The following is a 22,625-nucleotide window of genomic DNA, read 5'->3' as shown; positions in this document are numbered from 1 at the left end:
GCCCCGGGCAGCCGTCAGCACAGGGCCGGGGCGCTGGGCCGGGCTCCAGGAGAGCTGGCGGCGTCCCTGGTCCGGCTGCCGATCTGCTGCGCCAGCAAATTACTGGGCTTGTCTACATTGGCCGCGCTGGCTGCCTTCGGGCCCAGCTCCTCCACCGTGTTTGCACAACCCCGAGCACTGCGGCCACGCAGCTCCAGTAACCGGAGCATCGCGCTGGCGCCAGCCCCAAACAGCCCCGCCAGAGCTGGGGAGCCACGATGCCACAGACCCAGCCGTCCTCACCCTCCCGCGACGTGACCCCCCGTGACACCGCGGGTCACAGCTGCCCTGGCAGCGTGTTCGGGAGACAGCCGAGCTCCGGGAGCACCGGGTAGCCCACCGGCGTGCAGCCACCGGCAGCGCCATGCCTGGGCATCTCCCAGCTGTGTCCCCTGCCACCCTCCCAAAGCTCTGAGGAAAGCTGGAGATGCTCAGCACCTACTGGCACCGGCACTGCCACTCGTGCCGCGGGCTGTGGCTCTGTGAGCCAGCGGCTCTGCCTGGCCACGAGCACATTGCCCTGGCACAAGCCGGTGCCTGTCCCTGTCCTCTCCTGAACTTTGAAGCCCATCCAGTGTCTCGTCCCAGCCTGGTGTGGTCTCCAGGCCCTGCTGCTGTTCTGTGCCACCGTGCGGGACCGAAGGTGACGATCCTGGCTGCCCCCGCGCTGGCACCGAGCAGAGGCTGAGCTCACGAGGACGCACGATACCGTTTGCTTCCCACCCCATCCCTGCTCAGCGTAGCTCTTCCTTGGCTTTGTGGGTGCCTGGGGTTTCAGGGCTGCTGAACCCCAACCCTAGCACAGTGTCCCACAGGCTGGGGGAGGGGACGGGACCAGGTCCCTGGGCAGGGACAGCACGGCTGAGCCTGTCCATCCCCCGTGGGACACCCAGCACTGGCCCCCATGCTCCACGGGCTGCGGATGCTGCCGAGCACAGGCAGGCGCTGGCCCCACTCCCACCGCCTGGTCCTGGGATCTACAAACCAGCTGCTCCCAGCTCAGGCACTTTTCCACTTCCAAGCCATCGCAACCCAACACCCCCCCCCCGCCCTCCCCAGCTCCCCCCGCCCTCCGTGCCCGCAGCCCCTGGCCGGTGGCAGGCAGGTGCCTTTGGAGGTGGCCAAAAGGGCTCCCTGCCTGGTGGGTGCCAGGGCTCAGCCTGCACCGGGGGAGCTCAGGGAGAGGCGCTGAGACCCACGGGTGCTCCTGGGTGACATTCCCTGCTGCCACCCAGACCCCTCCCCACTTGCCCCGCCGGCAGCCGGCGCAGCCCCGCTGCTCTCCCCAGTGCCCATCCCGCAGAACGAAACCATCAAATATTTTTGCTGGATATGAGCCGGAGCCGGATGCCGGTGCACACCTCGAACCCCTCGTGCCAACTCCGTCGTGCCCTGCTCCCACCGCCAGCACCGGCACGGCCCAGGGCCGAGGAGCCCCCCACCAGTGGTCCATGGGGATGCGGTTTGCGGGGGCTCTAGAGCTGGGATGGGCTGGCAGCAGTCCAGTGGCTGAACCTTGCTGGGGATGGGGGGCTGCAAGTGCTGCTCCTCCATCCTCTGCCAGGGCTTGAGGCAGCAGCAGGAGGGTGCTGAGCTCGCGGGCAGTCCCTGGTTTAATTTGGCCCGTTTGGAAGGGGAGCATTTCCATACAGCACATACTGGGAATGCAGCGCCCAGCTGGGTGGGACCCCCGCAGGCACACCCCCCCTTCTTTAAAACAACGCAAAGATGAAATACACTTGATAGAAACACATTAAATAACAAGGAAAATTAAATACAGTAATTACCTTTTTTTTTTTTTTTTGACAATACAAAGGTTCAAGTTTACTGTAAAAGAGGGTCGGTGCTACATGGGAGTCCGAAGGGGTGGGCTTGGCCCAGGAGGAACTGACAGAAATCACATCAGTGTGGAAAAACGCCACTGGGGTTGGGGAGCCTTATGCTGGTATATGATCATGTGTAAATACAGCCTTAAACTACAGGAGAGATGATACAAAACGCTGGAGCCCTCAGAGCGGGGCACAGAAGGTGCCCTGGCGGGTGCCGGCTTCCCTGATCCCTGCCTGGTCACCCCAAACCCAGGAGAGGCTCTGCTGGATCTGCCAGCGCTGCCCGAGCCACATGTGGGGAGGGTCTGGGTGGCTGAGACCACCAGGCTGAGGCTGCCACCAGACCCCGCACCCCACCGCGGTGCTGCCAGCGTAGCCACGTGGCACCAGCACTGTGACCAGCCATGTTCCCCAGCAGCACCTCCCTGCGCCCCAGGAAACCCACCCTTCGCAGGGTGGCACTGGGGGGCCGGGGGGCTGGCAGGGGCAGAGACCCCCAGCCCCACCAAGGACCATCCTGGCAAATTGACTCCGGTTAGAAGCTGTGTGCAGCCTCCAGTGCGGCACCGCGCAGCCAGCCAGGTGGGCACCGGGGTGGGCACCGGCTCCAGCAGTGGGCCAGGGCAGGCAGGAGGGTTCAGCAGCAGCCCGGTGAGATGCTGAGCCATGCCAGGACACATGCACCTGGGGACAGGGGACGTGGCACGGGGACACTGGCACCCAGATGAGAAGCCAGGCGAGGCGGGCAGCACTTGCACCCCCATTCCCACCCGCACGCCCACTGAGACAGATGAGAACATCCCTGCAAGTGCTGGGGAGCTGACATGCCATGCCATGCCGTGCCATGCCGTGCCGTGCCGGGAAGCTGCCAGGGACCAGGGGGACACAATGGTGTTTCACTAAAACTGAAACATTTCGTTCACACCAGGGGCCTTGGCATGGCCAGGGCGAATCCACACGGAAAACCAAAACTTCCCACTGAGGCCATGGAGCCAGGGGGTGGGTCAGGGGGTGGGGATCAGCAAAATCCCCTCTGTCTTTGGCACACTTGCCATGGCAGCCAGCATGGCTATTTCTCACCTAAAAGACATTTAGGTGAAAAATTTCCAGCCTACTTTGAAAAAAAAAAAAAAAAAAAAAGAAAAAAAATAGCTACAAAAATAGTGACAATTTCTCAGCTGCGAACTTTGTGCTGGCGAAATCTGCAGATCCTGTTGCTGAGATGTTCCAGAAATTCATCCCGGTTTTGTCACATTGGCCAAGTTGGAAGAAGAGAAGACAAAACCCATTGCCGGCGGTGCCCCGTCCCACGAAGATGGAGGATTTCAGCCTCAGGGGCCACATGGTCAGTTTTAAGATACCACCACCACCATTTTTTAAATATTAAAAATCTTTGGGGAAGAAAAAACCACAACAAGCAAACGAACAAACGAAGCCCACCCTGCTGGGAGGCATCTCCTGGGCATCCCTCATCCCCCACCCCTCATCCCCAGCGCCTGGGAGGACACAGCCCTGCACACATGGGGGTGCCCGACCCCCTCGCCCGGGGCCGGTGGCTGGGGATGGGGCAGGGGGAGATGGAGCCAACTTTGTCCCCAGGCAGGGAGAGCGGGATGGGGCTGGACTGTGGGGCAGGCGGTTCCCAGGCCGGGGGGCTGAGGGCTGCAGCAGTGAGGGGGGGTCTCGTATTGCTCTGTGCGGCTGCGATGCCCATTGCATGCACACCTTTGGGGGAGGGGGAGGCAGGCAGGGTCCCAGGCAGATGGTGGGCTCCTGGGCCCCCCCAGTCCTCGCCTGGGCAGCCTCCCGATGCCGGGGAGGGCAGGATGAGGCACTTCTGCTGCCACATGCAGAGCTCTGGTGTGGACGGCAACACGCTGCGGGCAGGGGGGCTGCTGCGGCACCCCACGAGGCACTGGCATGGCCACGGCTGCCTGTGGGGCCAGGCTGGTCCGGGGCAGCAGATGAAGCCTCGGCCACAACCACCGGGTTCCGTGTCCCCTGGCCCTGCTGCAGCGCGGAGGGACCAGGGCAAAAGCCAGGGGGGCACCACGGGGTGGGTGGGCAGCAGCGGGAGCAGCACCCAGGGGCAGCAGCATCGTGGGTGCTCTGCTCGCTCCACCCAGGCAGCCCAGCACCATCCCCAGGGCAGCATCTGTCCAAGCAAGTGTCCGTGCGGGATGGAGGTGCTGCTAGCGCGTGCCGGGGACCCCTCCGAGGTGGCAGCTAGTGGTCACAGCACAGGTCGCGGTGCCCCGTGCCCTGGGCAGCCTGCGGTGCAGAGCACTGCGGCAATCCGGGGCGCACGCTGGGTGCCCAAGCACCAGGGAGCTGCTGGGCAGTCACGTCCCCTCTCCTCCTCTCCTCCACAGCCCTGGCAGGTGTCCCGGCCGCAGCATGGCACAGGGCCGCCGCGGTCGTGCTCACATGCTGTCTGCCAGCTGGTGACAGTCCAAGTCCCCCTTCAGCTCCAGGAAGCCCGGCAGCTTCACACCCGTCTTGCGGTCCACGCACCAGCACTTGCCCCGCTGCCCATCCAGCGCCGGGTGACACTGAGGGGACAGGTGCGGTGAGGGGTGCCCAGCCTGGCCCCCACGATCCCATTCCCGTGGGCTGCCTGGCTGGGGCAAACCAGGGGGCTTTGCCACCCCCATCCCACCCTGGGGCTTTTGCAGGGGACCCTCCAACACCCAAAGGGTGATTCGCAGCGAAGCAGGAGCCACGGGTGGGCTCTACCGTGCACTGACACCACCGGCCCATCCACCCACCCCACCCCCCTCCAGCCTCAGCCTGGCTCTGCAAAATGCCCCCATGTGAATGGCCCCCCGGGCCCCCCCCGCGATGGGCGAGAGCCCACCCTACCTGCTTGGGGTGGAAGTTGCCGTTGCGGTCACAGTTGGGGATGGGGATGACGTACAGGTCCTCGTGCGTGCGGGTCTGCGAGGCCGCCAGCCGCTCCAGCGCCCGGTGCAGCTCACTCTGGCACGAGCCCTGTGCCTGCGGGAAGCAGGGCCTGAGCCAGCAGCAGGGCTGCTGCGTGCCCCTCCCCCAGCACCCCAGCCCTGGAGCATGGCCCAGGGGTGCTCAGCACCCATCCTGCCCTCCCCAGCCCAGCTGCCCGCCACGGTGCCACACGGTGCTCACTATGGGCCGCGTCTCCTCACGGTGGTACGGGCTGCCGCTGTTGCGCATCTTGTTGCCGTTGTTGACCCGCTTCGCCTGCTGCTTCTGCAAGCACTTGCGGTCATGGATGCTGCAGGGGCTGAAGCTGTTGTTGGGGTGGTCGATCTCCTCCTTCTCTGCAAAGACACCGACCAGAGGGGGCTCAGCGCCACAGGGCAGCCCCGGTGATGGTGATGCCCCAGCCCCTGCGGAGCAACTTGCACCCCCAGGCACAACGTGTAGACGGTGCCACCAGACCCCACACCACCCTCCCTGGTTCCCACAGGTGTCACCACCAGCCCCGGGGTCCCCTCCTGCCACCGCGCTGGGCTGAGCTCTCCCTGCAGCACTGGGAAAGGCTCCTAGGAGTTTTTACAACCCATTCGCCACAATTCACGGGCTTGTTGCCATGTGTCTGTTATTGTAGGGTTGCAGACGCACGCTGCGAGAGCGTCGGGCAGTCGCTCCTGTGTGCTGCGTGGCACGAGGCTCTGGCTGTGCCCCAGCCAGCCACATGCCACCAGGCACCGGGTTGCTCACCCACGGCACCGGGCCCACAGGGCTGGCAGATGACCCCAGGATACACAGCCAGGGAGCCCCAGGCAGACCCCCGGTGCCCCCCAAAAGCTGCCTCTGAAGAGCTGCAGCAGGAAGAGGGGCACTGGGGCTGCACCGGGGCGGTGCTGAGCACCCGCCAAGTCCGGGGCGGCAGCGGGCACCACAGCCAGGAGCAGAGCCGTGCTCTGCTGCAGGGCACAGCCCCCGCGAAGACATGAAAGAAGAAATTCCTGGAATAAGAAAGTTAATCTCCCATGGGTCCAATCCCAAAAGGCGGCGCTTGGCATCCTCGCCTGCGCCAGGAGCGCAGCCAAACTGCAATCCCAGATGTTGGCAGCTGGACGGAGCATCATGAGACCCGAGCTCTCAGCGCGACTTTATTTTTTAAAAAGCTGCTGGTCCCTCTGGTTTGGGGCCCGTTAACCCTCTGCAGAGGGGGGTGCCCTGGGAAGGCAGGGTCCTGCCTGCGCTCAGAGCCCTGTCAGGCACGGTCCCAGCAGAGCTCTGACTCCCAGCCTGCCTGGGCTGTAAGAGGAAAGCGGCCAGGGCTCCCTGCTGGAGTTTATCCCGCGTTTGGGCTTGTACTAATCAATATTGCAGTTGGCAACGGGAAAAACCTTCCCAAAGCGGGTGGGGGGCAGTCACGGTGCAGCACGGGTGGAAACACGCCGGAGACTGACAGCACCAGGGATGGAGGCTGCTGCGGTGATGCCCAGCACCGGCCCTTCACAGCGGGGTCAGAGCCGCAGCCGCCTGCCCGCTGCATCCCCGTGGCATCCCGGTCTCCCATCGGCACCGCACGCGGCAGCTCCCCTGCAGCAAAGGGCTCCTGGACCAGCTCCCAGCAGCCTGGTTAAAGTTCACAGCAAAGCCCCGATCGAAGCCTTCTCCTTCATTCGTGTTATTTGCTTTTTGTTTAATCTGTCAGTTTTTTTCCAGGAAATGGCTCATGCCCTTGAAATTTGAAACACAGACCCAAAGTCTCCAGGACCCCGCGCAGAGCGATGCCAGCCCCGGCGGCACCAACCACGGGGCCGTGGCGCAACACGGGCACTGGTGGCAGAGCCCAGCTGGGGGCCTGGGGGGGCTCGGGCAGGGATGCTCCTTCCTTCCCCTGCACCTCCTCAGGGAAACACACAGGGAAGAGCCAGGCAGGAGATTTGGCACCGGTGGGGACCACCACGCCAAAGTCCCAGCACCTCCATGCGCTGCTCCGGTGCCCTGGAAAGGCAGGACCAGGAGGCAGTGGGCACTGCCCGCTCTGCCTGGGGGAAGCCCTCACCCACCCCTGGCACAAACACCTCTCCTCCCCACCGCCAGCCACCCTCAGAGCATCGAATCTCTCAGCTTAAATAAAACCAGATGCCAATAACGTTTTCGTAAGGCCACATGAAACATCGGTGCCTCTGGGCAGTGAGGCGGCTCTTGCCGACACTCGGCTCTGGGGACAGAGCTCTGGGACCCGCGGTCCCCTGACTCACAGGGTCCAGGCCAGGACCCCTCCCCACAATGGGCATCGCTGCAGTCCTTGGGGTGATTTTCCCACCCGCGAAGTGACACGCAGCAGCTCAAGGAGCCTCTCGTCTCCCTTCGCAACCCCCCTGCACCAGCTGGATGAGGAACCTCCTCGCACTCGCGCACAAAGATGCGGAAAAAGCAACTCTGTGGAGCCTGAAGGTCCCCCCACCAGCCCCCCCACCAACTCCCAGTGCCGCCTGGTCTGCTCCAGCCCCTTGAGAAGCATCACCTGGATGCCAGCCCGGCAGCCCCGGTGCCTGTGGGGTGCCCCCAAGGCTCCCCACACCTCCGCCCCTGGTCCTGCTCCACCTGGCAGCCTTGGCCACGCAGCGCAGCCCCATGCAGCAGGCACACACACACACACACACAGTGCTGCCGGTTGCGTTGGGGCTGTGCCAGCCTGTCCGAGTGGCAGGGGGAGGGCAGGCAGAGTGGGGTGGGGGGCTCCTGCTTGGCTGAGGGCTGGGGGAAGCCCCTCGGCTCGGTTTTGGATGGAAGCGGGTGCCAAGGGGATGGGAACGGGTGCTGCCCTCGCCGGCCATCCCGGCAGGAGGAGGGTTTCTGCCCAGCCTTCTGCCCAGCCCGCAGCCAGGAGACACAAACGAGTCATTCAGCATCGCCTTCAATTAGCAGGAGCTGCAAATGAGGTTGGTCACGTGCTGAACTTGTGATTCACGGTGCGGAGCCCAAGGGAGCAGGGAAGGGCTCCGGCTCCACCGCGCGGCTCCCGCAGGAGAGCCCAGGGCAGTGACTGGGACCGCGTGTGTGTCCATGGGAGAGGGACAAGTGTCAGGGACCCCCACAGCTCCAGCCCCACTCCCCCACACCCCACCAGCCCCGGTGCAAAAGACCCCACATGCCCCATGGGCCAGAGGGGACACATCCACGTGTCCATGGCAGACATGGCATGAGCCGCAGCGAGTCCCAGCACCCTCTGCCTCCCCATCCGGCACCCCTGGTGTCACCTGCGGGTGGTCCTGGCAGGGCTGTGGCACAGCGCCAGCTCTCTTGGCTGCCAGGGCTCTCAACTTGGCAGGCGCTGGCACAGGGAAGTCTCTGATCATCCTGCCAAGCCCTGGCCCTGGCAGAGTGCATGGAGCCGGGGTACAAGGGCGGCTGGGGCGCAGGCACCCACTGCCCCTTGGCCAGGGACGCTGGCTGGGAAGCCTGGCCCGTCCCCATCCTGCAGGGACATGCTGCCGAGCCCTGCAGTGCTCAAACACGACCAAGCACCCCAGTGCCTCCCAGCTCGGCACCCAATGTGAGCCGATGGAGAGGAGGTGGGGATGCAGGAGACAGAGTGAAGGATGCAGATGACTCTCTGTAGGGACCAGAGCCTCGCCAGGAGCAGCGCCCAGCCCGGAGGAACCCAAGCATAGGCAAAGCCCAGACCCCACCCCGGGGGACATACGGGATGGGGCATCAGCCTCGCCCAGCCCCCTGACCGAGCAGACAGGGACAGCGATGGAGACAGGCAGGGTAGACAGTGCCAGGGGCTGAACCCAGCCTGTCCCCACTGCCCGTGCACCAGCCAGCCAGGGCTCAGCCACCTCCATCCCTCCCGGTCACTGCACGTGGGAAGGGAACGGGACCTGGCCTAGCCATTGCTTACAGCAACCACGTGGGATGAACGCAGTTCCCATGGGGTCAGTTTTTCCCAGACGTAATTATTTACCCAGCATTAAATCACTCATCCTGCGTGCCGGGGAAAACATCCTCACCTCCTCCCGGCTACCACACGTGGGTTCAGCCATCACGTCCCCCAGGCACCCGCAGGCTGTGCTGAAAAGCCGCGGCTGGCACCTCCCAGGGCTCCGTTGCAGGGCTCTAGCCGAGCAGGCAGATGCTCCAGGAGCCAGGCCAGAGCTGGGAGCACTGGGAGCGCTGGGAGCACTGGGAGCAGGAGGCAGGGACCAGGGTCCTGCACAAGGTGCCCAGACCCACAGCCATGGGAGAGGGTCTTGGGTCAGGAGAGCGGCCACCCGTTCCCTGGCTTCCTTGAAAGTCCCGTCCCGTGGGTGCCACAGGTCCCGGGTGAGCAGAGAGTCTCTTTCCTCGATGGAGAAGGGAGCCATCGCCCATTGCCTCGGAAAGCTCAGCCTCAGCCCAGCCCCCCCACACACAATCCCAGCCTCTTCCCTGGAATGCGGAGCCCCCCGGGCTGAGCCCCCAGACAAAGTGTTTACTGTACAAGCTGCTTCCCAGCCGCCCGCCCACTGCAGCCTCCACTGCCGGACCCGCTCAGCCCCGGGAGGACACGGGCGCAGCCGGGGGCCACCTGTTCCATACGCCCCTGCCCCTAAAGAGGCATTTAATTCCCTTCTGCTTACCCGGAGGGGACCTGTTGGATGCACCAGCCATGCCAGGGTGCCCTCACTGTGCCAGGCAGGGCTGCAGCGGGAGCAATGAAGCCTGCAGCCCCCAGCCCCACGCTCCCACTGGCTCCAGGCTGCCAGAGTGGGACAGGGACCCGTGGCTCAGACATCCCACCAGGACCTTCCTGCCAGAACTGCACCAAGCAATGTGTTGCAGGGTGTCCTGCCCGTGTCCTGACGTGCTGTCCCGGGTTGAAGGGGCTCGCTGGTGCCCTCACCCCCACCTTGCCACCTGTGATGCTGCAAGGCAGACACGGTGCCAGATCGGTGAGCCCAGCTCCCACGGCCACCCACCCGTCCCCCAGCAAGGCCAAAACAGCGTGGGAAGGAAAGGAAAAAACTGCAAGTCTGTTTCCTAAAGGCTCTGGGAAAAAATGCTGCGTTACACAGGGCATGGCCAAAACCAACAGGCCTTGGCAGCCCGACACAGCCCCGGGCCAGGGAGCCCAGACAGCTCCTGCAGGATGTGGGATGAGGACAGACAGGCCGAGCAGGGGGTCTCCGCAGCAGACCCCATACTGAGCCCTCACGGCAAACTCCAGTGCCTGGAGAGGGGCAGCTGGAGGAGCCCATCCGCCGAGGGCACTCCTCACAGTGGGGACACTGGCAGATCTGCCATGGATCAGCCATGTGAGGAGGGAATGGAGCTGGGATCCAGCCCGCAGGACGGACAGGGATGGACACTGCTCCAGACCCTTCTGCTCCTTGGGGAGCTCCAGGTGACCCCGCACAGGGACACAGGGCCAGGCCAGCTCATGGACCATCCCATGGCGGGATGCTGCTCCCCAGCTCTGTGGGACATGGTCCTGATCACAGCCCGCAGGACAGGGAAAGGAGAGCATGGCATCCAGACCCACTGATGCGCCAGCACCACGGGTCAGGTCCCCATGCTCAGCCCCCGGCGGCAGCTCTATTCCCACTGTCAAAGCCACGGTGCACCCTGCGCAGCTTGGGCTGGGCACCCACCACCAGCTCCCAGCCCCCAGCCCCTGCCCGAGCACCAGGGAGGTGGCAGGCGGCCACGATCAGCACCTGCGAGAGGGTCCTGGGGCAGACACACACAGGCAGCAGGCTTCTCCAGCCTGGCCCTGTCTGCTGCCTGCACCCCACTGCCCTGCCCGGCCATGGGAAGGCCACAGCTCCTGGCAGAACCCCAGCACGGAGCCCATCCTGACCTGCCTGCGAGGGATGCAGGTGCCCCAAGGCCTCTTTCCTGTTTCCTCCCGGCAGAGCCGCCAGCAGCATCCCAGGGAAGGGGCAGCACAGGGGTCACCATGCAACGGGAACTTCGCCACCAGCTGGGATGTGTCCCCAAGGGCTGCGGGTGCCTGCGGGTCCCCGGGCTGCCCTGCTGGCCAGGGGCACTCTGCGGCCAGGGCACGGCAGGTGCTCAGTCCCGGCGAAGCGCCCTGCTCCAGCACGTGCAGTGCCGCTGGCTGTGGCACGGCTGTGCCCATGGCAGGTAAGGGTGGCACAAATGTGACCCACTGGTACCCGGCTGTGCGAGCCCACAGCTCAGCGCTGCTCCCTCCCTGGGACACGCGCATCCCCGGGCCACCCCATCCCACCGCAGGGTCCCAGCCGAGCCCCCTGCTCCCAGCCCTGTGGCCCCAACTCCCGCCAAGCGGGCGGAGGGGCAGCTCGGTGCAAACGGAGGGGCTGCGGCACCGACCTGTCGAGGTGCGAGGCCCCCCAGGCGCCCCCCCCGGCCCCCCTGCCGGCCTTACCTGGGGGGTGGAGGCTCTCCTGGATGGCCTCGACGTCGGCCAGGTCGGTGCAGACACCCTGGCCGTGCATGAGGGTGTGCAGGGGCCGGGGCACGCCGCGGGGGGGGTAGCACCGCAGCCCGGCGCCGCAGCGGGCGGTGTAGACGCCGCAGGCGGTACCGCGGCCGAGGGCGCAAGTTGCGCAGCAGCCGCAACCCGGCTCCCGCACCAGCTCCGCGCAGCCCTGCGGTGCCTTGCAGCGCGCCAGCCGCTCCTCCGAGCACGGCGGGCACTGGATCGCCTCCTCGCCGCCGCCCGGCGCCGCCGCCAGCACCAGCAGCAGCAGTGGGAGCAGCGGGAGCAGCGCGGGCAGCGGAGGCAGCGCGGGCAGAGCGCGCATGGCGGCTCCGCACCGCTCCGCGCCCGCGCTCCGGCCCGCGGCTGGCGGCGCTGGGCTGGCGGCGGCGCCGGGCGGCGGAGGCTTTATGCGGCCCCTGGCCACACCTCCCGCCGCCGCCACCGGGGCCACCGGCGGGGCCGCCCCCGCCGCCACCGGGAGAGGCACCGGGGAGAGTCGCTTCCCGCCGCCGCCCGCCCGTTTCAGCACCGGGGAGGGTTTCAGCACCGGCGGGGCAGTGCCGGCACCGGGCAGCGCGGACAGCCAACCCCCATCCCCCCCCGCCCCCGGCATCAGGACCACCCGTCGCCCCCTGGCAAACCGCCCAGGCACCCTGTCCGCCACCGCCTGCGCGGTCCTGGGAGCAACTGGGATGAACTGGGACATACACACACACCGGACGGCGCTGCAGCGGGGGGGGGGGGGGGGGGCTGTGGCCAAGATCCCCCGCTCGGGGTGGGCGCCGGGCCCCGGGCGCGGGGGGCTGCCCCGGTGGGAGCCAAAGAGCTGCCGGCAGCTCAGCATCACGGGCAGCTCGGGCCCCGCCTGTCGGGGGGCCCCGCCGGCTCCCCGCGCCCCCCAGCCCCGCACCGGCCCGGGATAAGTTGAAAGCTGCCGGCACCTAGCGGCTACTTGGGAAAGTCGGGAGGCGGGTGGGGACCCCAGCATCACCCCCCGCCCCGCCCCCGCCGCCGGTCCACGCAGCCCCCGAGCCACACCGCGGCGGGGAAGGCCCCGGAGATGGCGGGGACCGGCCCCTGTGCCCGGGGGGGGACCGGTCACCCGGGGGGCTGGTGACCCGTGAGCTGCGGCCAGGGGCTTCGCGGCCAGTGCTGGGCTCCGCCAGCCGGGGGCGGGGGGCGCATGGGGGCGGTGGGAAGGGCTTGGGTGCAGCCGGGGGGGGGGGGTGACAGGGGGGTCTTGGGTGCAGCCTGACTGGCGTGACAGGGTGGTCTTGGGTGCAGCGAGGGTGGGGTGACAGGGGGGTCTTGGGTGCAGCCTGACTGGGGTGACAGGGGGGTCTTGGGTGCAGCCAGGGTGGGGTAACGCGGTCTTGGATGCAGCCAAGGGGGGTGACAGGAGGGTCTTGGGCACAGCTGGAATGGGATGACAGGGGGTCTTGGATGCAGCCGAGGGGGGTGACAGGGGAAATCTTGGGCACAGATGGTGGGGTGACAGGGGGGGTCTTGGACGCAGCCAGGGTGGGGTGAGCTCTGGCACAAGCGCAGCCTCTCTGACCCTGCCCTGTGTGAGATGCTGCAGCACCCGGCCAGGCCTTGCACTGGCTGTTCCCCCAGCTCCCACCCAGCACACTGCAAGGACACAGAGACCCCCTCTCCCTGCCCCGGGGACAGGATGAGACCTGCTGAACTCATGCCATGGGACAGGCACATCATCCCAGTTGTTCCCAGGCTTTGTCCTGCACACCCAGGGATGCACCGGCACAGCACATCTGGGCGCTGGCCATGTCACCATGCACCCTGGTCAACGCTGGCAAAACCACCTCCCTGTGCTGCACAAAGATTGATGAGATGACTGCAACCATCCCCACCACCGGCACCACTGGGGACACGGGGCAGACTGTCAGGATGGTGACCTTCACCCTGTGGGACATGGGGAGCCAGCCCAGCCCTGTGCAGCACTGCGGAGCGAGCACAGCATGCAGGGAACCACCACATCCCACCGGGGCTGCGCCAGCCCCACCAGGGACCTGGCTGAGCAGCGGGTGCTGCTGGGGTTTGGGACTGCGCTCTGCACCACGTACGTGGTAATTAACAGTCATTAAATCCCCAGACACTGGGATTCACTGGTGTGGGGCTCAGTGTGGTGGGGGGGATGAGAGGAGCAGAATCAGCCTGTAAGGCAGGGCTCGGGCTGAGAACTTGGAATTCATCCCATGGGTGATGCTCAAACTGGCATTCTGAGGCCTGAGTGCCAGCACTGGTGGCACTGGCCATGCAGGCTCCCAGGACCATCTCTCTCCTGAGCCAGGCAGCACCAAGTGTGCAGGCAGGAGATGGGCAGGTGGGACTTAGAGATGAGCAGGCAGGATCCATGTCCCCCACGCTCCCGAGCCCCCCTTCTCCCCTCCCAGCTGGTGCAGGGGCCCTGCAAGGCATCTCCAGCGCTGCTCCAGAGCCTCTGCCCTGCCTGGCGCTGCTGCAGTGGCCGTGACTCGGGGCAGAGGCACCAGCCTTGACACAGTGTCCAAGCGGGGACCAAACCCAAACAGGTGCCCAGCCCCGCTCAGCCTGCAGCACCTTATCAGGCCTTGGCAGCGCTGAGCGCCTGCTGCAGGGACTGTTGTGTCTGCGGGCAGTGCCAGCAGCCAGCGAGGCGCACAGGGCACTGGGATGCTCTCACTGCACAGCCCTGGGGGCTGTCCCCCCCTCTGGCCAGGCACAGCGCCTCCAGGACTCCATTCCAGGACCATCCTGCGAGATGGAGAGGGGCTGGGCTGGTGCTCCCTGCCCCCCCGATCACAGCCCTGCAGCCAAGGAGGGTGCTCAGTGCCTGGTGTTCAGTGCTCGGTGCACAGAGCTCAGTGCACGGTGCTCGGGGCAGTCCCGTGCCCCTGGCCCCAGGGCTCCGTGGGCTCCCAGTGCAGCTTTCCCAACCTCGGTGGGTCTTTGGGGTCCCCAATACTGGGGGGGCCAGGCTGGGTGCTGCTTCCCTGCCACTCACCCCAGCATGGTCTGGAGCCACCCCAGGCCCGGGGGGAGGCTGCAGGTTGGCTCAAGGCAGGGGCAGAAGTGGGGCTGGTGTTTAGAGGGCTGGAGACCCCCCAGGGTGGCCCTGAGGGACCCTGTGAGATGTGGGGCCCTTTGCACCCACTGTGGGACATGGTGACTGCACACACTGCAAGGCACAGGTACTGCACACGCTGCAGGGCGCTGATGCCTCTGGACTGTCACAGCCCTGTCCCCAGGGCTCAGCCCGGCTGACCTATGAGCCGGTCTCCGTCCCCTCCTGGCACTGGGCACCAGTGGCCAAGCAGAGCCCATGGAGCACCCGGCCGCTCTCACCACAGCCGATGCCCCCTGCTCTCATCCAGCTCCTTCCTCCATTCCCCTCCCCACTGGTTTTTCCCCCGTTTCCAGGCAGCATCTCCTCCCCAGCCCTCCCTCGCCTGTTTCAGCATCTCCTCCAGGCCCTGGCTCCCTTCCCCATGGTTCCCAGCTGCCCTCTTTGCCCCTGACTGGCAGGGCAGACAGTGACCTGGCCACATGGTGCTCAGCCCCCGCTGGATGTGGCCCATGGGGCGCGGGTGCTGGGGCGGGCAAGGGGCGTGTCAGGCGGTGCGGAGACCGCAGTGATAACAGCAGGAGCTGTGCTGGGGCCGTGGGAGTAGATGTGGTGGACGAGCAGGGTGAGCCAAGCATCTGCATCCCGGGCAGCCTGGCCCCGAGGCAGCGGCATGGGGTCCGGTAGCCCCCAGCACCTCCTCCGCACGCTCTGCATCCTCTCCGTGCTGGCCGGGCACCTGGCCCCTGCCACAGCCCAGTGGTTTTACCCCCTGGGCTCGGAGAACAGCAGCCCGGATCCGGACACCAGCCCCACGGCCCCCACGGCCCCCACCCTGGGTGGGGAGGAAGGTAGGCATGGTGGGATTGGGGCACGGCTTCCCCGGCACCCCCAGCTCCTGCGCCACAGCAAGGAGGGACACCTCCAGCGTAAGGCTGGAAGGTGAGGTGTGCCATGCTGGCATCCAGGGCTGTTGGCGGCACCACAGTGGCCACAGCAAGTGCTGGGAACTGGGAGTACTGTGTCACCCCAGTCCCTCTCCAGCCCTGCCACCTCCCGCTCCATCATCCCTTTGCTCCTGCAGATGGAGATGCCGGTGGCATGGAGGCCACGCAGAAGATGCTGCTGAGCAAACCCCCACTGGCGACGGCCCCCAGACGCCGGGAGCCCCTCACCAAGGGGGTAGCGAAGGGTCCGGGCCATGCCCCAGCACGCAGGCGAGGCCAGGTGCCTTTTCCCAGACAGCATCCCCCCCAGCCCTGCTGCTCCAGCCCCCCCGAACCTCCCCAGCCACTACTGGGCTCCATGCCATGTCCTTCCCCTTATCTGTGCCCTGCCTGCACAGTGCCAGCCCAGGAGGGCAGCATGCCCTGCTTCGGCCCTGAGCCGCGGCTCAGCCACATCTACCCCCTCGGAAAGGAGCTGTGGCAGCTTCTGGCATCCCCCCGGCATGGCACAGCACCACGGCAGCGCTGGGGCTCAGCCCCCATCCCGGGCTGCAAGCAGCCACAACTGCCGGAGGGTCCCACGTGCCCCCTGGGATCCCCCCGAGCCCCGCTCCGAGCACTCCCCGTCTGTCCTTGCAGCACCGACCAACAGTCACCCCGGAGATCTTCGAGGGGAGCGCGGAGGAAGAGGAGTTCCTGCAGATCAAGGTGGTGGAGGGGTCCTGGTCCCCAGGGCGGCTGCGAGGGGCAGCCCGTGGTGGGCACCTGGGTGAGGGGCTCTGGGGGACATCAGCTGGCAGGGTGGGATGGGGATGGTGCTGTGGGACATCAGGGCAGTGCTCGGGGGTCTCACACTCAGCCCCTCCACTCCTCCAGACCACAGCAAAGGGGCTGCCCCGGCAGGTGCCCCCAGCCCCAGAGACGGACCTTGCCCTCCAGGTGAGACGTGGGCACAGGGCACCCGTGACGCACCCTGCGGCCGGGGTTCCCATCCCACCCCTCACCACTCTCTCCCTCCCCAGATGCACAACGGCTCCGGCTGCGTCTGCCCCGTGTGCCCCGGCCCTCCTGGCCCTCCTGGCCCAAAGGTGTGGTGGTCCTCCCCCAGGAGAGGCACGGGGACCCACAAGGACCTGCTGGGAGAAATCCCACTGCTCTTTTGGCCGTGCAAAACCTTTTCTGCACAGGATTTGGTCTCTGGCTTTGGGGTCTGGGTTGGGGGGGGGCTCTGGTGTCCCCTGGCAGGGGGGCAGGTGGTCCCCACAGTGGGCACTGGCAGAGGAAAGTGCCAGGAGCTGGGAGCCAGGCTCTGTCTTTCCCCAACAGGGAGGGAAAGGAGACCGAGGGTCCCCAGGAGAGAGAGGCCAGCCGGGATTCTCCGGGGAGAGAGGGAAGTCCGGCAGCCCAGGACAGCCAGGTCACCAGGGTCCCCGGGGCCCCCCGGGTCCTCCAGGACCACCGGGGCCCCCAGGACCACCAGGCACCTGGAAAGCCAGGAGCCCACCTGCGCCTGCTGCTCTCCCCGAGGGATCGGAGAATAATGAGGTGAGCGCCGGGGTGGGGGGCACAGGCAGGTGATATAGGGAGGGTAGGCGATGCTGGCGCTGGCTGTGGTGTCTGTCCCCAGCTGGATGGCAGGGCTGGGGAGGGCTGGGGCGTGTGGCCGTGGGAGTGGGCAGCCCAGGGAAGGGGGACCGGAGGGTGGGATGCCGCCATTCACCAACTCTGCTCCCTCCTTCCTCTCTCCCTCCAACCTGACAAGCAGCTGGGAGCATCCAGCCCTGCGGGAAACCCAGGACCCCCAGGACCCCCTGGGCTGCCTGGGCTGCCCGGACCCCCAGGCTACCCGGGCCATGAAGGCCCCCCAGGGGCCCCTGGGCGGGAAGGGCAGCCGGGACCCCCCGGCCCACCGGGGGCTGTGGGACCACCCGGTTTCCCTGGGGCTGAAGGACCTCCAGGGTCTCCAGGCTTGGCTGGGCCAGATGGACCCCCAGGGGCACCAGGGCTCCCAGGCCCTCAAGGTGCCCCCGGGGTGCCTGGGCACGAAGGACCCCCCGGTCCCACAGGACCTGCATCGCTCCCTGGCAAACCAGGGCTCCGAGGGGAGCCAGGATTCCCCGGACTAAAGGTAAGGGGCTCCCAGCCCAGCCCGTCCATGGCCCTGGGGCCAGAGCAGAGCCAGCGCGGGGGGGATGGAGCACCGGCCCCTCGCCCTGCCCCAGCAGGGAGCAGCCCCCAGCACTGAGCCCAGCGGAGGGCTCCGGGGCTGCCCCAGCCCTGCTGCTGTGGGGCCTGGGGGGGCCTGGGGTGCGAAGCCCCCATGCCCACCACCCCACACACTGTGTGCTGGCAGGGTGAGAAGGGTGAGCGTGGGCTGCCGGGCATGCCGGGGAGCCCTGGCCGGACTGGAGAGACGGGCTCCCCTGGCATGCCTGGTCCCATGGGGCCGCCAGGGCCACCAGGGGACTACAGGGTGAGTAGGGGGTCCTGGGGCTGCGGGTGCTTGGGGGGGGCAGCCCTCGCACCACCCTGGCACGGCCTCTCCTTCCAGTGCGACTCACGCCACACTGGGCACCGCGGACCGACCGGGCTGCCGGGCCCCAAGGTGAGCTGGGGGAGCGGGCACCGCGGGCAGCAGGTGCTGGCAGCAAGGGCACGGGGACAGCGTCAGCCGCAGTGCGGGGACCAAACAGCTCCATGGCGGGCGCTACCCATGGAGCGAGGCACAGCGCTGTGCGGGGGGGCCTGGGGACCCCGGGAGCCGGGGTGCTGACAGGACCTCTCTGCTTTCCTTCCAGGGAGAAAAGGGGGACCCTGGAGAGCGGGTTTGTAGCTGCAAGCGCTGGCACAGGGGGAGCTGGCTGGGGGGGTCCCCAGTGCGAACCCCTGAGCCCCGTGTGCTGCCCCTGCTCCCCCTCTGCCCTCTCCCTGGCAGGGTAACGCCAGCCTTCACCTTGTGCCGGTGGCACTGCCAGCACCCCAAATGTGCTGGGGCATGGAGCGTAAGGAGTCACACCATCGCCTGCAGCACATGCAAACGCACATGCACACACACCCATGCATGCAGGGAGCGCACACACGTGTGCACACCCATGCGAGCACGCAGTGCACCCACACACGCACACAGCACACGCACCCATCCCAGCACAGGCTCTAATCCTGCCTCTCTCTGCCGCTCACCCAGGGGTGCTGCTACGGGGAACATGGGTGCAAACCAGGCCACCCCCACTTCCCCAGCACCGACAGCCGGTCCGGCTCCTGGGTGCCCATCAGCGGGTACCAAACGGTGAGTCCTCAGGGCTCGTGGGGCCCCATCATGGCAAGGGGTGCCTGGGGACCCCAGCCTGGCCTCAGGGACCCTGCTGTCAGAGCCCAGGTGGCTCTGTGTGCCCCAAGCTATGGCTCACCCCATCGGCAGCCCCCCAGGTCTCACAGCCCCCACTGGGACTGAAGGGATGGAGGGATGGAGGGGTGGAGGGCTGGAGGGATGAAGGATGAAGAACAGTCTCAATCTTCTCTCTCTTTCTCTGCAGGGCAGCAAAGAGGAGCCAGAGATTTACGGAGCGATCATCCCCCATGTGAGAGACCCTGCCTGGCTCGCAGCTGTGAGCTGCCCCAGCCTGGGGGGCTTCAGCTCTGGGAGGGGAACAGAGCGGGAAGGATAAGGGACAGCAATGGGGTGTCTTAGAGCTGCCTTCTCAAAAGGCAGCACTAAAATAGCCCAGTCCAACCTCCACACTGCTCCACTGTAGGGTCTTCGAGGGCCACCTGGGCCACCCGGCCCCCCCGGGCCCCCTGGCCCCCCCGGAGCACCAGGTCTCCTCTACCTCAACGTAAGGCGCAACAGGGGCTGTGCACATGCCTGTGCCAGAGCATGCACACGTGTGAGTGTGCACAGCACGAGGGGCTCCCCACAAACCCGCCTGTCTTTGCTTCCAGAGGGTTTACCCGGTCCGTGCCCAGCCACCCTGCAAGCAGCCGGTAAGCTGCAGCTCTGCTGTCCCTGAGAGAGACCCTGTCCCCTCCCCATGCACCGGGACGGGTGTCCCTGTGCCCAGCACCAGTAATGGGCCCCACTTGCCTTCGCAGGCAGCCACCGACGCAGACTGGGCAGCAGGTAAGGGCATTTCTCAGGTGTTTTGGAGCCTCCAGCCTCCTTGGAAACACCTTTTGTGAACTTCCCGGGTGCCAGGGCCGTGCTACCCTGCATGGGTCCCCAGCACCGCAGCTGGCTCTCCCACCCATCTCCCACGGCCACCGCATCCCTGCGGGGCCAGCTCCTTGCAGGAGCACCCAGCCCCTGCGCTGGGGCACCTTGTGACCCCCCACCCTCTCCGGGCTCTCCAGATGCTGACATCCCCCAGACGGAGCGACTGGACTCCCGTGCTGATCTCCGGGTGCGTCCTGGCTGCGGCCACAGGCAAGCCACCCAGGCTGTCCAGCTGCCCTCTGTGCCACAGCTGGACCGTGAGCCTCTCCATGCCCCCCAGCGCCAGACGTGGGTCTTCAAGTCCAAGGAGCTGATGCTGAAGTCGGGCAGCAGCGTGCCCGAGGGGAGCCTGGTCTACGTGCGGGAAGGGAGCAGTGCCTTCCTCCGGACCCCCACTGGCTGGAGCCGCCTCCTGGTACCGTGCACTGAGGATGCCCCTCGGGGTCCCTCACGGGTGGGGGGGGGCAGGCTCCAGCCCCGCAGCTAGCGCTGGGCTGGATTTGGTGCTTGGGCAGCAGACCCCCGGGAAGGAGCCCGTTGCCCCCTAACCCATCCCCTTCTGCGCATTGCATTGAGCAGCTGGAAGATTCGCAGTCGCTCTTTGCCAGTGACGACCCCTCCGCATCCACCCCACAGTACCAGGTGAGGGGTGCAGGCAGCCCCTGGGTCTGCTCAGGTCCCAGCAAGGGGGCTGAGCCCTCCTTTGCCTGCTGGGGGGGGGGCAGGCCCCCACGGACTGTCTTCTCCTTTCCATCCAGGAGGTGAAGCAGGTACAGACAAGAGGTCCTGACACAGGGCCACCCGCGCTGGCCCCAACCGACTCGCTGGTGAGCCCTGCAGCCTGTCCGGCCACGCCGGGAGGGACATGCCGTGGTGATGGGCTGTCAGCAGGGCAGTGCCAGCCCGGCACACGTAGAGCTTGGGGTTGTGTTGGTCTGGGGAGGGTGCTGCACCCAAGGCACTCATGGCAGCACAGGGACGGGTGTCCTCGGGCTGGCCTGAGCTGTGCTATTCCAGGTTCAGAAGGAGGAGGCACAAGGGCTGTCCCAGATCCTGCCAACCACCGTTGCCCCACGGATTCCATCAGTAAGCAATGCCCGGCCCCAGGGTGGGAGACGAGTGGCCCAGCCATGGGAGAGGGGGAAGAAGTGCCCAGGGGACCCTGCTGTGCCTGGCCAGCACTGCTGGAAGCTTGCACCCTCCCGGGAAGGAGGGAGCAGAGACCTCAACGCCTGGCCATGCCTGAAGCTCGCTGCCACCCTGCCTCCTTTCCTCAGCTCCGCCTGGCCGCCCTGAACGTGCCCCTCACTGGTGACATGAGTGGGATCCGGGGTGCCGACCTGCAGTGCTACCGGCAGTCCCAGGAGGCTCAGCTTTACGGCACTTTCCGGGCATTCCTGTCGGCCCCCACCCAGGACCTGATCTCCATCGTCAAAAGGACGGACAGGACCCTCCCCATCGTCAACCTGAAGGCAGGTACCCCCGTCCCCTGTGGGGGCTGCCAGTGGCAAAGCCCTGTGGCCCCCAGTGAGCCTCAGTGGGGGAATCCTTGCCCAGTCCTGCACTGGGGCTGCTGCACCCCAGTTGTGTCACCACGTGTGTTTTGGGGCGCTGGGAGGAACCAAGAGCAAGTTATCACCCACATGTGGTTGGGACGAGGGCACCGCCCCAGCCCCTGGCTCAGCACCGCTGCTTGTGCCTGCAGGGCCAGCTGCTGGCCAAATCCTGGAGCTCCCTCTTCGAGGGCCAGACTGGTGCCGCCCTGCGGGGCCCCGTCTACTCCTTCAGTGGGCACAATGTCCTGATAGATCCCCTCTGGTAAGTCCAGCCATGGGGCGGATGCTGGCAGGGTGCCCCCAAACGAGTGCACCCATGCCAGGAGCCAGGGTGGGGGTCTGCAGCAGGTTCCCCCCCTGCCCCTGCTGCTTGCATAGATGCAGGATCACCAGAGCTGGACATGCTCCAGAGGGTGTCCCCCAGCCCCTCTCACCCCCATCCCCACCCACAGGCCTCAACGGCTGGCCTGGCACGGATCCACGCCACGTGGTGGCCAAGCCCGCAGGCGGGATTGCCAGGGCTGGCGCAGCTCTGGCCCTGGGGAGGGCCTGGCCACCCCCTTGGGCGAGGGCAGGCTGCTGGCCGGGCAGCGGCACAACTGTTCTGAGGAGCTGGTGGTGCTCTGCGTGGAAGTGGCCTTTCCCTACCGGCACATGTGGTGACCCCAGCACTGTGGCACTGGTGACCCACCAGCCACATGCCCCATGCAGCCCCCCTGTATCCTGTGGGGCTGGGGAAACAGCTCTGGGAGCTCTGTGGGCAGCACTGGGGGGTGAACTGCAGCGTCAGGGCTGTGGGAGAGCACCGAGAGGGTGCCAACCCTGCGGCCAGGCTGTGCCATGCTCGCCCCAGGCTGTGCCATCCCCACAGATCCCACCGGGTGATGCCAGGCCATGCCCAGCTGCTTCCCTGCACCTCCAGTGAAGCAGATGCTGTCACAGAAATAAAGACGAAATAATCGTTGGTGTTTTGGACGACAGTGATCTGTTACAGGGGTGGTCCTACCCAGGACATCGCCCCAGCAAGGGGTGTGGAAGGGCACACCACAGCCAGCCCAGGGAATGAGGAGAGGGTCTGGAACCATGAGTGGGCTTCAGCCCCATTGGATCAGCACAAATGGGAGTGCAGGGGGAGGAGGTGACACAACCGCAAGGACCATAAAGTCACTGTAATCCATCTCCAGTGATGTCAACATTGCTGGGCGCTGCATCAGCAGAACAGCTTCTCCCGAGTGCAGGCAGCAACCTTTGCCTCTCCTGGAGCGTGGGCAGCAGCCCCCAGCAACAGCCCCCGACTGGTGGCTCTGGCATACGCACACAGGGGCACGCTCCAGGGCCTGGTGCCTGTTGAGGCGGCGTTACTGTGCCCTAGTGTCCCCTCAAGGCCTGCCCTGTGTCCCCTCAGGGCCTGCCCTGTGTCCCCTCAGGGCCTGCCCAGCGTCTCCTCAGGGAGCAGGCCTCAAGGCCTGCCCTGTGTCCCCTCAGGGCCTGCCCAGTGTCCCCTCAGGGAGTAGGCCCCAAGGCCTGCCCTGTGTCCCCTCAAGGCCTGCCCAGTAGGTCCCAAGGCCTGTCTAGGGGATCCC

At 66.6% G+C, this 22,625-nt stretch overlaps 2 protein-coding genes across 2 annotated transcripts; one reads left to right on the top strand and one right to left on the bottom strand.

The window, feature by feature from the left end:
- Window positions 1-1,809: 1,809 nt before the first annotated feature.
- IGFBP4 (insulin like growth factor binding protein 4) lies at window positions 1,810-11,838 on the bottom strand. The gene is made up of 4 exons (XM_005232681.3): window positions 11,209-11,838; window positions 5,013-5,167; window positions 4,731-4,865; window positions 1,810-4,420 (listed from the first exon to the last, which is right to left on the bottom strand). Exons 1-4 carry the CDS (start codon window positions 11,585-11,587, stop codon window positions 4,292-4,294), a joined length of 798 nt encoding a protein of 265 aa, XP_005232738.2. The 5' UTR covers window positions 11,588-11,838; the 3' UTR covers window positions 1,810-4,291.
- Window positions 11,839-14,958: 3,120 nt separating this feature from the next.
- On the top strand, window positions 14,959-21,992 carry LOC129782674 (collagen alpha-1(III) chain-like). Its single transcript, XM_055790106.1, has 23 exons — window positions 14,959-15,180; window positions 15,414-15,556; window positions 15,916-15,984; window positions 16,153-16,215; window positions 16,299-16,364; window positions 16,603-16,821; window positions 17,042-17,404; window positions 17,630-17,749; window positions 17,828-17,881; window positions 18,075-18,101; window positions 18,461-18,562; window positions 18,810-18,854; window positions 19,029-19,109; window positions 19,216-19,257; window positions 19,366-19,393; window positions 19,624-19,673; window positions 19,767-19,901; window positions 20,066-20,128; window positions 20,245-20,313; window positions 20,504-20,572; window positions 20,764-20,958; window positions 21,192-21,304; window positions 21,495-21,992. The coding sequence occupies exons 1-23, from the start codon at window positions 15,003-15,005 to the stop codon at window positions 21,703-21,705; spliced, it is 2,505 nt and encodes an 834-aa protein (XP_055646081.1). The 5' UTR covers window positions 14,959-15,002; the 3' UTR covers window positions 21,706-21,992.
- Window positions 21,993-22,625: the final 633 nt, after the last annotated feature.

This window comes from Falco peregrinus, chromosome 18 (assembly GCF_023634155.1).
Source record: "Falco peregrinus isolate bFalPer1 chromosome 18, bFalPer1.pri, whole genome shotgun sequence".
Classification (NCBI taxonomy): domain Eukaryota; kingdom Metazoa; phylum Chordata; class Aves; order Falconiformes; family Falconidae; genus Falco; species Falco peregrinus.
This window is presented reverse-complemented; position numbering and strand designations above follow the sequence as displayed.